Below are 13,100 nucleotides of genomic sequence, written 5' to 3'. Positions count from 1 at the left end.
TTATTCTCAGAATATTGATAATTTTGATTATTATTTTGCAGGCAGATTTTTAAGGCATAATATTTAGGAGTTTACTACTTTTTACGTATGTTCACGTATTGTTGAGATTTTTTACTGGGAACTGGACACCACCTGTGCTGAGACATTTGGAGACCTTCTGAGAAGTCAAGATTGTAAGCAGTTTCTTGTCCGGAGGTTCTCCACTGGTCCCAGCTCGCCCTTGTTGGAATTTAGAAAGCTCCACCAGGGGTCACCCAGGGGACAAATCTATTTGACTTTCTTCAGGCTGCCCCCGACCCAGGAGTTGAATCAAACATAAAGCTTTCCGCCAGTGACATGAATTAATGGGCCTAAACATATAAAAAATTGGAAGAAACAGTGGTTTGTCTGTTGATCTTCTTCACCTACTTTCTGAGGCTGGTTGTGTCATCTACCTCCAGGATGAGCCAAATTGTCTTTCTCCCAGAGTAATACTCAGGAGTCACTCTTCTGCCATTGCAGGAAGCTTTCAGGGGCAGAGGAGATGGGTGCAATCACCCACCAGTTAGCACCCAGTGCAAATTTAGTGAACACGTTGTACCATCCTGGTTGTCTAAGAAGCATCAGGCACGTTTACAGTGAGTGGACATAACCATTATCATGTTGGCACACTATTGCCAGACCCAGGGGAACAGTCGTCAGTCTACTCAGAGACACCCCCGGCTTTGGTAGCTGCAGGGAGAGTCCTCTCCAGGGGAACTGTTCATCCGGTTCTCCCAGATTAATGACTACTGAGGTTTTTCTGCTATTATTTCCCTTCACATTATGTTCCAGCAAATCTCTTTGGTCCATTCTGGATTTTTGATTCCACCCATCAGTTATATTTCTTTGCTTGGTTTCAAGCCTCAGGTTTTATAAAACAGTGAGTGTTCTTGTAAACAAATAACATAGAATAATAACAGGGTTCTAATGGGCATATTGGGTAAGTCTGGAAAGGCTTTAGAGAAGAGGGAGCATTTGAGGTTAGACTTCAAAGGCAGAAAAGCAAGGAAAACATTTTTGTCCATGGTGTAATGAAAGAGTAAAAGACTGCTGTGTTCAGGCAACGGTGAAAAATTTTGTGTAGCTGAGAGTATAATAAGAATAGTAGAAGATGGGGCGCCCGGGTGGCTCAGTCAGTTAAGCATCTGCTGTCGGCTCAGGTCATGATCTGGGGTCCTGGGATCTAGCCCCGCATTGGGCTCCCTGCTCAGCGGGGAGCCTGCTTCTCCCTCTTCCTCTGCCACTCCTGTGCTTGTGCCCTTATGTGCGTGTACTCTCTCTCTCATGCGTGCGTGCTCTCTCACTCTCAGATAAATAAATAGAATCTTAAAAAAAAAGCATCAACTTGAAAAAAAAAGAATAGTAGGAGATAATTTGAGAGACAAGTGTTGGAACAGGTGCTTCAATCATATGTAAGGCATTTTAAAATCTGTTTTATAGGGGAAGGCACAGCAGGTTATAGATGACCTACTCATGTTCATAATTTTAAAATCTCTTATAATTCCAACTCATTTATGTATTGGATAACATTATTAATATTTATATCTTTCATTTGCATATCTTTACATCATTTTCTGCATTACCTAATTTCAAAACTGACAATATGAATGACACAGATCTGAAAATATTATAGTATTCTAATATTGAAAGATGAGAAGCTGAGGTATTGAGAGATGACATGATCTCACAATTGAATGGCCAATATTTAGATAATACCATGTATTTTTAATTCTGATTTTTAATTTTTAATTCCATGTATTTGTTGGACTTTATGTGTAGGTATATGTATATAGGTTTTGGTTTTTATTCCCTTCAAATTATTGTGTTTTTCTTTTCTCCATAGGACTTGGCTTTTACCCTGGAAGAGAGACAGCAGTTGAATATTCATGGATTGTTGCCACCTTGCTTCATCAGTCAGGACATCCAGGTTCTTAGAGTAATTAAAAATTTTGAGCGTCTGACCTCTGACTTTGACAGGTAACACATTCCTGAAGATGATTTTTATATTTCTCTTAGGCAGTTGTCTAGTTTATTTTTCTAATTGAATGAGAAAGTTAAAATATTTAGTGATTTGGAGAGAGTAGTTAAGTTTGAGAATTTACCTATAAATACTATGTTTTTTTTTAAGTTTTTTTTTTTTTTTAAAGACTTTATTTATTTGAGAGGGAGCATGAGAGAGTGCAAGAGAGAGAGAGCTAGATGAACGGGTTTGGGGGAGAGGGAGAAGCAAGCTCCCAGCTGAGCAGAGAGCCCAATGTGGGGCTCGATCCTGGGACCCTGGGATCATGACTTGAGCCAAAGACAGATGCTCAACCGTCTGAGCCACCCAGGCAACCCCTTTTTAAGGATTTTATTTATTTGAGAGAGAGAGAATGAGAGATCACAAGCAGGGGGGAGTAACAGAGGGAGAGGACGAACCGGACTCCCCGCTGAGCAGGGAGCCCAATGTGGAACTCAATCCCAGGACCTCAGGATCATGACCTTAGCCAGAGGCAAACACTTAACCAACTGAGCCACCCAGGTGCCCCATAAGTACAATGATGTTTTAATAAAAATTTACCCTTGGTAAGAACATTCGAATAATAGAAAATTTTTGTTTCTAAATATATCCTCAAAGAGACTACTTTTCCTTTGTGATCAGATGGTTGCTGTGAAGGTGAGTTATCAGGAAATGCCCTTTCACACAGAATAAAACAGGACATAGCAGCTTTCAGTCAAGACTTTAAGCTCATCATAGATAAAAAGCACACTTTTCCCACTTCCAAGCTTGGTTCTAACACTACTGCAGATTTGGGTCACTTACTTTTAGAACTCAGTTTCTGTGTCTGCACAAAGATGAAGGTAATACTGTTCCCTACCTTGAACTGGGTAGTCTTCAGTTGAAATTCTGGTTGGGTTTCACGAGGGGCCTTAAGCAAACCACCTATTGCAACCATTGCCATGACTGGTGTCTACTGTGCCCTGTACTTGTGGCTTGGCCCTTTCCTATTAAGGCACTGAAACTCTCTAAACCTGAGGTTTTTTATTGGTGGATTTAAAGAAATAATAGTTATTTCAAAATATTATTGCAAAGTTTGGAAGAAGTAACAAACCCATGCCTAGTAAGTATTTGTATTAGGGTTCTCCAGAGAAAAAGACCAAAATATACACATATCCTGCTGGTTCTATGTAAAGAGACTGAGTGACTGACTGACTGATTATTTATTTATTTACTTATTTTTAAGGAATTGGCTCACATGATTATGGAGCTTAGGTAAGTCCTAAATCTGTAGGTGGAGTGGCAGGCTGGAAACCAAGGGATGAGTTGCAGTTCCAGTCCAAAGGGAGTCCAGTCCAAAGGCATTCCTTTTTGCTGGGGGTTGAAGATTAATAATAAAAATGGAGTGGATGGGGCGCCTGGGTGGCTCACTCAGTTGAGCAGCCGACTCTTGGTTTCAGCTCAGGTCATGATCTCAGGGTCGTGGGATCGAGCGCCGCATGGGGCTCCTTGCTCAGCTGGCTGTTTGCTTGAGGATTCTTTCCTTCTGCCCCTCCTCCTGCTTGTGTTGTCTCTTCTTCTCTCTGTCTCTCTCTCTCTAAGATAAATAAATAAATCTTTAAATAATACTAATACTAATGATGATGATGATGATGATGATGATGATGAAGTAGCAGTCCAGCTTGCCTTTGGTAGTCAGGATCAGTCACCCCATCTAGCACAGTAACTCTTTTCTTTGCTTGTTGATTCAGAGGTGTATGGTGGCCAAAGTGGCTAACAGCAGTATTAACCTCCAGTTCAGTGGAGTCATTGTCTCCTGGTAGAAACATTCCTCCCTTTGGAACTAAGACTTCTAGGCCATTAGAGCGTAAGTTCATGGGGACAGGGAGCAGAAATTTTGCCAGTGGGTCATGGGGGGTCATCGGGAGTGGTGCCACTCCGATTTCCATCTCTTAGTTCTGGCTGTAGGAGAAACAGCACCATATAGCAGACACGGATTCTCTGCATATACAACATCCTGGAGAACCTCGCCCCAGCTCTGCAGGTTGCCACCTACCTGGTGCTATTACTGAGTCTTCAGAGGGCCATTCTGCTGTTCTGTCAAGCCAGTGGCTTCAGGATGGTGGGAAACATGGTGAATTCCATGAATATGGGCCCACTGAGTTCTTTGGTTAAAAGCCGTATTGTGCGGAATACCATAATGGTGTTTAAGGCATTCTGTAAATCCTTGGACTGTAGTTTTGGCAGAAGCATTGTTTGCAGGGGAAGCAGATCTGTAACCAGAGTAAGTATCTATTCCAGTAAGAACTAACACCACCCCTTCCATGAGGGAAGTAGTGTACCTGCCACCAAGTAGATTGCTGATCACCCCTCGTGGTGCCATATCAGGTGTTCAGCACTGGCTGGTCTGTTCTTGCAGATGGAGTATTCAGGAGTGTCTGTAGCGAGGTTAGCTTTGGTGAGTGGAAGTCCATGTTGCTGAGCCCATGGATAACCTCCACCCCTGCCATGGCTACCTTTCATTAGTGAAGACAGAGGCAGCTGGGGAAAGAGGCTGACCTGTTTGTCTAATGTATATGTTTGCTGCTTCTTAAACTCCTTTATACTCCTTTTCATTTGTTCCATAAGTCTATCCTTCAGACTCTGGTGTTTTCACTTTATATTCTTTTCCTGGGCCGTTTACCTCTACCTCCCAAGAGCTGGTCACATTCATGTTTTACCACAGACTATTCCTCAAATATTTATTCAGCATCAACTGACTGACTGTCAGGTGCTCTTTAAGATACTGGGATTATAGACCATGGTCTTTGCCTTCATGGAATTTAGGTAAATTATTTAAAAAAATTATTAAATACTAAGTAGTAAAACAGTAAGTTAATATGCTAAAAATTGACGGGTGCTGATGAAAAAAAAAGTAGGATAAGAAGGGCTGAGAATGCTGAGGGTTGGGATGGTGATGCTGAGGGTTGGGATGGTCAGTTTGTGTTGTTATATTATTATATCAATCAGGAGAAGACTTCATTGAGAAAATGATTCATGAGCAAATCATCAAAGGCAGTGAGGTAATTAACTATGAGGAAATCTGAGGAACAATGTTCTGCATCTGGTGTGTTCAGGGGTCAGCAGAGAGCTGTGTCTGGAGCAGAATGAGGCAGGGGAGAATGGTAGGTTGGGAGGGGAAGTGGGGAAGACAGATTATGAATGGCTTTGAAGACCACTAAGGGACTTTGTTGTTACTCTGGGTGAAATGGAAACTATTCAAGGTTTTGAACAGAAGATCAACATGATCTGACCTATATTTCAAGAAGACTGTCTGCAATGTTAAGAATAGAATGTAGGCTGGAAGAATATTTAGGAGACTATCACATTAATCCAGGTAAGAGGTTAGACCCAGGATGGTAGCAATGAAGGTGTTTAGACTTTGGATATATGTTAAAGGTAAAGCCAACATACTTTCCTTATATATTAGATATGGGCGTTAGAGAGCTTTCAGAAAAGAGGAGGAAGCAACAAAGAAACAGGAAAGGAATGAGCAGTGAGACAGAGAGAAAATCAAGAAAAATATGATGGCCCAGAAGACAAGCAAAAAGAGGGTATTGAGCTCCAGGGAAGGGCATCTGTGTCAATGTTTTGACAGGTAAAATAAGATGAGGTCTGAGAATTGATTATTGATTTAGGAATGATGATTTCCACATTACTAAATCAGTTTTAACATGCCTGAAAGTCATCATCTTCCCAAATGTTTAAGGGTTTGGTACAACCCATCTGTTTGCCAAACATTAGAATCCTTGTATCTCTGACTCTCCATTCTGTGCATTTTCAACTATTCCAGGGAATGGAAATCAACTTAAAAAGGCTAGTAAGATTAAGTACAATTCTGCAAGACTATTTTAAGTTGTAGTGAGCAGTTTGGGTTTTATTCTATGAATTATCAAAGTTTACAGGTAACATGATAAGGTTGATGTTTAGAAAGAGAACTCTGGGTTAGAAATGCCTCTAGAAAGAAAAACCCCTTTTGATACAAACAATAAGAACTTGCCTACTTTAGTAATTTTTAGGGTTAGTACTAAATGCCTTATTTTCTTCTTGTCATTTCCCTTGGTTATTCAGTATTACAAGTTACAGGATGAAGTCTATTTACTTAGTTAAGTTAATGTTTAAATTATATCCCTAATGGTATTTTCAATTTAAAATAGGGATAGAGTCTTTCCAGGTATTACATAAAACTGTGTTGTTTTAGCAATGATTTTAAAGTTTGAATGACAGTTGCTCAGGTTTATGGTTCTTCATTCTTTGAGGTGTTTAAGAATATTTCTAAAGTCTTTTTTGATCAGTTGTTTTCTATATGACGTAAAAAATACTTTGATGAAAAATGTTTATATTTCTAAGCATCTGTTTCATGACTTTTGGGAATATAGATCTCATTATGTCCAATTTCCACAGGTATCTACTTTTAATGGATCTTCAGGACAGAAACGAAAAGCTCTTTTATAGTGTGCTAATATCTGACATTGAGAAATTCATGCCTATTGTTTATACCCCCACTGTGGGTCTGGCTTGCCAGCAATATAGTCTAGCATTTCGGAAGCCAAGGTATGTAAACTTTCATGTTAAATACCCTTGTGAATTTATTTTTTTGTAAAGTTTTTGCAGTAATTTTAAAAAATTGTTGAATGGAATGTAAGTTTGGAAAAACCTAAGTCAAATTTCATTTCGAAGAAGTTCAGATATAAATATATAATACTAATATATATATAAATAAATAATATATAATTAATAAATAATATATTAATAAATATATATAAATACTAAAAAAATAATATTTTCTTTCTAGATTTAAGATCATGGAAAAGTGTTACAAACCAATTTAGGTTTTCTTTTATAGACAATAACTGAATTTGTTTTTTGTTTGGAAAGAAAGTAATTGATCATAATTAAGCTTGTCTTAGAGTTGTCAATACTATTATGTGTACATTTTATTTTATTTTATTTTATTTTTTTTAAGATTTTATTTATTTGTCAGAGAGAGAGGGAGAGAGAGCAAGCACAGGCAGACAGAATGGCAGGCAGAGGCAGAGGGAGAAGCAGGCTCCCTGCAGAGCAAGGAGCCCAATGCGGGACTCGATCCCAGGACGCTGGGATCATGACCTGAGCCGAAGGCAGCTGCTTAACCAACTGAGCCACCCAGGTGTCCCTTATGTGTACATTTTAAAAGTTAAAGCAAGGATTCCAAAACTTTCTGAAAAATGAATGTATTTTCTAAATTAAGAGTTGGCATTAAAGTAACTCTTTTGTTGATTTTCCTTTAGCAAAATAGTGATAGCCTTTAAGGATGTGTTTTTAAAAAAATGGGATGTGTAAAATATAGAATACAGTTTTTCTAAATCCATAGCTTTACTTTGTTAATTATATTACTTTAAATACTTTTGAAACAGGGAACAATTGAAGTAAATATTAATACTTTTCACAGCAACAACAACCAAAGTTCAAGTTGAATATATTTATGTTACTTGTGCTTCTAACTTTAAAGATTAAAAAAAGAAATGTTTATAAGTTTATACTGCAAATATAAAAGCCTATTAAAAGTACTGCCATTGAAAAGAGTATTTCAAAGTTAATATCTGAAAGTTAGATTGAATATGTGGATTTCCCATAGATATATTGATGTAGTGGTAATATTTAGCACATTTGTGCCACATTACTCTCTGTATAAACAAAAGAATTAGCCACATCATCCCTTGTGTAAAGAAAGTAAATAGATAAATAGTTGTAGATGGTCACTTAAATTACATTCGTAGCACAAATCTAGATTGCATTTATAAAACAGTTTTATTAACAGTGAATACATATTTTATTCATAGAGCAAGAGTGAGAATTTAGCTGGTAATTATATTGTGAAGATAATTTTGGGGGGGCAAAGAAGTGTATGTATTTGTTAATCAGATAAATAATACATATTCATTATTGAAAAAATTAGAAAATACGAATATACAGAAAGGAGAAATGTTTTAAAAATACCTAATATCATCATACAAGAAAAACCTGTAAATGCAAATACATACTCTTTCCATATATAAGTGATCATACTATATACACTCTTTCTTGCCTGTCTTCTCTGAGTGATGTCATGAACATCTCTCTATGTCTATAAAGTATATTTCTACATAAAGAATCTTAGTAAAAGCATGAGCATGCAACACTTGGCTGTTAAAAAATGTAATTTAAGCATTTTTTGAAATTATAACTTTTTGTGAGATCCTGAGAAATGCTAACAACTATAAGAGATGTAGACAAGTATAGCTCAAAGTATTTGGGTTGAAGTTGACATAAAAGTCTCAATGGAAATAATTATTTTTCAGCATTTACTATGTACTAGATGATTTTTTAAAGGCTTAGGATGTATTGATATACATGTAAAATCTAAGAGCATAAGAGATAGGGAAATAAAAAATAAGTGAATTGTGTAGAATATTCGAAGGTAGTAAATGTTAAAAACTAGAGCAGGAAAGGGGGATTTGGAGAGCCAGTTACTTTGTGGGGGGCAGTTGCAATTTTAAATAAAGTCTACAGTATAGGGCCTCATTGGAAATGATACTGCAAGAGTGAGGGGGTGGTCATGTAGATACAAAAGGAACTGTGTGCCCGGCAGGAGGACTGGTCAGTGCCAAGGCCGTAAGGGAGAACATGCCTGGCGACAAGGAGCAGCACAAAGGCCGTGTGCTGGCAGTGTGAGAGAGGGGAGAGAAGTAGGGGAGGTCATTGATGGAAAATAGATGAGAGGGTACAGAACCTGGAGTTTCTTGTAGGCTGAAGAACACTGGTTCTTACTATTCGTTAAACGGATAGAAGAATCAGATAGCTTGGTTAGCAGGCTAGTGCAGTAAACCCAGTGAGAGAGGATGGTGTCTCAGATTAGGGCAGCATTGGAATTAGGGGTTATGGAATTATTCTGGATAGATAAAATCACAAGGATTTCCTGTTGGATTGGAGGCTTCCTGGAGCTGGGATTACAAGTATGGGGTCTGGAGTAGATCGCCTGTTTTCTTTTTCCTTTTTTTATGGTTTTATTTATTTATTTGAGAGCAAAAGAGTCAGGAGAGAGCATGAGAGGGGAGAGGGTCAGAGAGAGAAGCAGACTCCCTGCTGAGCAGGAAGCCTGATGTAGGACTCAATCCCAGGTCTCTAAGATCATGACCTGAGCTGAAGGCAGTCGCTCAACCAGCTGAGGCACCCAGGCACCCAGATTGCCTGTTTTCATTGTACTTGGTTTTGCTACTTGTTTTAGTCTTTAATAAATTATTGACCCTTTGTATGCTCCAGTTTCCTCTGTAACATGGGAATTAAACTACAGCCCACCATCCTTTATCTACATTTTTAAATTTTAAATTTGAAAGCCAAAATATTAAAAAATTTTCATTTGGAATAACACCTGATTTGTCTGAACCCATTCAGTGGCAAGTGGAACTGAATTTAGATACGGGTATTTTTAGTATTTAACTGACTTAGTGTCATCTGTTTTTCTTTAGAACTGTTAATGTATTTGATTACATGGGGATTTCCCAAAAATAAAATTAACTGATACATAAAGGGAAAGGGAAGAGGTAGCATAACATTTATAGCAGAAGACTCACAACGTTGAATGTAGGTGGAGATATTCATCTTATTGGTTCAACTTTTTCACAGTATTTGAAATTTAGGTAAAGGAATGCCTTACTGACAGAAAAAGTAAAGTTCTTAAAACTATTTCTATATGATCTCTTTATGGCAGTTTTTTGTCATGTTGATTTTTTAAGATTTTATTTATTTATTTGAGAGAGAGACAGTGAGAGAGAGCATGAGAGGGGAGAAGGTCAGAGGGAGAAGCAGACTCCCCGTGGAGCTGAGCCCGATGTGGGACTTAATCCCGGGACTCCAGGATCATGACCCGAGCTGAAGGCAGTCGCCCAATCAACTGAGCCACCCAGGCGGCCCTGTCATGTTGATTTTTAATGTGTATATCTTGCTAAACTTCTGATGATTTTGAAGTTTTTTAATAGTTAATTCTCTTGGCTTCTCCCATAACTGTAAAAAAAGGAACCTATCTGAAAATACTCATGTGTCATATATATTTATACATTGTATTTAATTGGAAAGGAAATTGGGATTGTGTATGAATAATGATGGATATTTCAGACCTTAGTTAGCAAGTAGACTATTTTTTAAAGCCGCAATCGAAAAATGTCTATTAAATCTTTCCTGCTGCAACAGCAAGTATTCTAAGACATTCAGAAAATGAACAGGAGGATTATAATTCTTGTTACATTTACTTTGTGTATTTGGTGGTAGCAATTAGGAATATAATAAGTGAAAGTTAGGGGATAGTAGTCCAAGTACTGAGCTTAATACCATTGCAAAGAGGTAGATCTTTTGATCTCAGAATTTTAAATATTATCTTTGTGATACTGATGCAGACTGCTTGGGTCTGAGGACCCAGAGGGAGGTTTCCACAGGACCAGCCAAGTGGGGCCTTAATTTCATGCAGGATAAAAATCAAACTGGAGCCAAGAGGAGGTGAGAGCAGAGTTTTTTGCAGGTATAGAGTGTAGATACTGACAGAGCTTCTGGGGGGACTGTGAAAGGAAGGAAGAGTGAGTCTTATCTTTGCCTGGAGCCTGGAATTTTTATTGAGGTTGGTGGTCGGTATACATGTCTTCTTGATAATCTGGAAACAAAGAATAGGATTTAGGTATTCTCTTTAAATCATCTGTGCCCTGCAGCAAAGGGTCTTGTGGAGTCAGTGGTCTTAGAAAATGTTCATGATGACCCTGCCCAGTAGTAACTTCTTCGATGTTATCTATTGTGCTCGAAGAGTCCAAAGAAATCATTAAATAGTTGACCTTTACGAGCAGGACATCTATTCTGTGTTCTATATGGCGTGTGTAAGGGCTGAGGTGCAGGTCTCAGCAAGAGTGGAAGCAGGAAAAAGAGTGAATAAAGCAATTTTTCATGGGGTTCTTTTAGTTTCTCTGTCACAATATGATATTTTTCTATGGCTGGATATTTATTTTTCATTTTGAATATGGCATTAAAGTCTGTCTAGGTATCCAAAAATAAATTCTTATATGGATAGCTCTTCCAGCATTTTTTTCCCCTAAGGTATGATGCTGGAGTATCCATTTATTGGTCTTGGGTGGAATTTCTTTTTTCTTTGCCATAGATACTTTATGTGGGTTTTTCAAGATGTTGTGGATAATGACTTTTAAGAATGTCCAGTTTGTTTGGATTATCTTGTTCCCATATACTCATAACATTTTAATTCTTGCAGAATTTCCAGTATTTGATAGTGCAATATGCTTATGTCAGCACACCTAATTGTGGCTAATTTGTAGGTAGAGGCGTGATTTTTGGAACTAGAGATGATTCTTTTTGTATTTTTGCAGAATGCTGAGCTTACTGTGTTACTTAAATTACTCATATTCTGTAAAACTTATTTTAAGGGAAATGTGTAAATTGATAGTGCAGATATATATAAAGGGCAACTAAAGCAGATTTATGTAATTTCTTTGGAAATATTTCTACCTGTTATATTTTACACTACACTTTCCAAGAAACATTTCTCTCTCTCTCATAAGCTCTGATTAGGTACCTATCATTTTACCATGCTTTTGGCAATTAGTCATGTTGCTATTTTTGGTATTTTTAATGCTCTATCAAAGTACTCTTGTCTGTTTTTATTTTTCTTATTTATTTTTTATTGAGATATAATTGACATATAACATAATTAGTTTCAGGTGCACAATAAAATGATTCAGTCTTTGTGTATTGTGAAATAATGATCACAATAAGTCTAGTTAATATCCATCACCACACCTGGTTACAAGAAATATTTTTTGTTTTGATGAGAACTTTTAAGATTTACTCTCTTAGCAACTTTTGAATGTACATTTTTATTATATGCAGCATTATTTATTATATGCAGTATTATTAACTGTAGTCACTGTGCTGTACATTATACCCCCATGACTTACTAATTTTATAACTGAAAATTTGTACCTTTTGAACCTCTTCACCCATTTCACCTACTTCACACCGCCCCCATGTTTGGCAATCACAATCTGCTCTGTGAGCTCAGTTTTTTGTTTTTTTTTTTTCTCCTCTTGGTCTCTCTTGTTGGCATTTTACTCTTTATTTAGTCCCAACTAGAGTATAAGCATCTAGAGAAAAGGGATCATACTTTAAAATTATTCCGGTATTTCCTATGCTTTTAAGCTTAGTGCCGGGTTAGTGCTGAATCAATATATTGATTATCTGCTGCATCATAGAAAGAGTAACAGTAGTACTCTAGTCATCCACTCACATAAAAAACAAAACAAAACATAAAGTATTGGTATGTTCTTTATTTCTTCTACTATTTACGCATATTATTCTGAAAGGTAAATTTTCATAAATAATTGATCTGAAAGAAATTGGGCTCACACTAAGGAATCAGGCTATGAGGAAGTAAAATTTCGATTACGCACAGAAAATACAACTTTAAACTCATATTATGCTCCTTTTAACTACTCATCTTTATCAAGTAGATCACTAATATAACTTTGGCAGAAAGAATGAGCAGTTTGGTGACAGTTTTTTTAAAAAGGCATTTCCAGAGTTTGATCTGATTAGTACCATTAATTGGTTTGCCAGAAGTTAGGGTGAAAAAAGCATTTAGTGCTAAAATTAATCAAAGAAAAGTTGAATTGCCTGAAATTAAACAGGATTCTTCACTATAAGATTTCTTAGAATAATACCTATTTTGCAAGTTTTTGGAGGGGCATAATAGATTTAATATAGGTAATATACCTTGCATAATTCTTGACACAAAGTAGGTGTTCCCAAGTAGTAGCTGGTATTATTATAACTCCCAGGTTTCTTGATGACCAAATGGATGATGGTATCATTCACCCAGTTTCAGAATAATGGAATATGTTTGTAAGGGAGATAGAAAATTCTTTTCAGGATGTGTTGAGGGTTGTTGTTTTTTTTTTTTAAATTTTTAAAATTAAGTTAAATTTATTTATTTGAAAGAGAGAGAGAGAGAACATTAGCAGGGGGGAGGGGTAGAGGGAGAGGGATAGTGCTC

At 37.1% G+C, this 13,100-nt stretch overlaps 1 protein-coding gene across 1 annotated transcript in view; it reads left to right on the top strand.

Moving 5' to 3' along the window:
- ME1 (malic enzyme 1) overlaps window positions 1–13,100 on the top strand; it is a 179,357-nt gene that overhangs the window by 21,732 nt on the left and 144,525 nt on the right. Inside the window, exons 2-3 of the mRNA XM_032858030.1 lie at window positions 1,865–1,998; window positions 6,443–6,592. Of these exons, the coding sequence (XP_032713921.1) occupies window positions 1,865–1,998; window positions 6,443–6,592 (284 nt within the window). The remainder of the gene's footprint in view (window positions 1–1,864; window positions 1,999–6,442; window positions 6,593–13,100) is intronic.

This window comes from Lontra canadensis, unplaced genomic scaffold (genome assembly GCF_010015895.1).
Source record: "Lontra canadensis isolate GAN:19392208 unplaced genomic scaffold, GSC_riverotter_1.0 scaffold14, whole genome shotgun sequence".
In the NCBI taxonomy this organism is placed as follows: domain Eukaryota; kingdom Metazoa; phylum Chordata; class Mammalia; order Carnivora; family Mustelidae; genus Lontra; species Lontra canadensis.
Note: the sequence above shows the minus strand (reverse complement) of the source record. Positions and strands in the feature narration are given on the sequence as shown.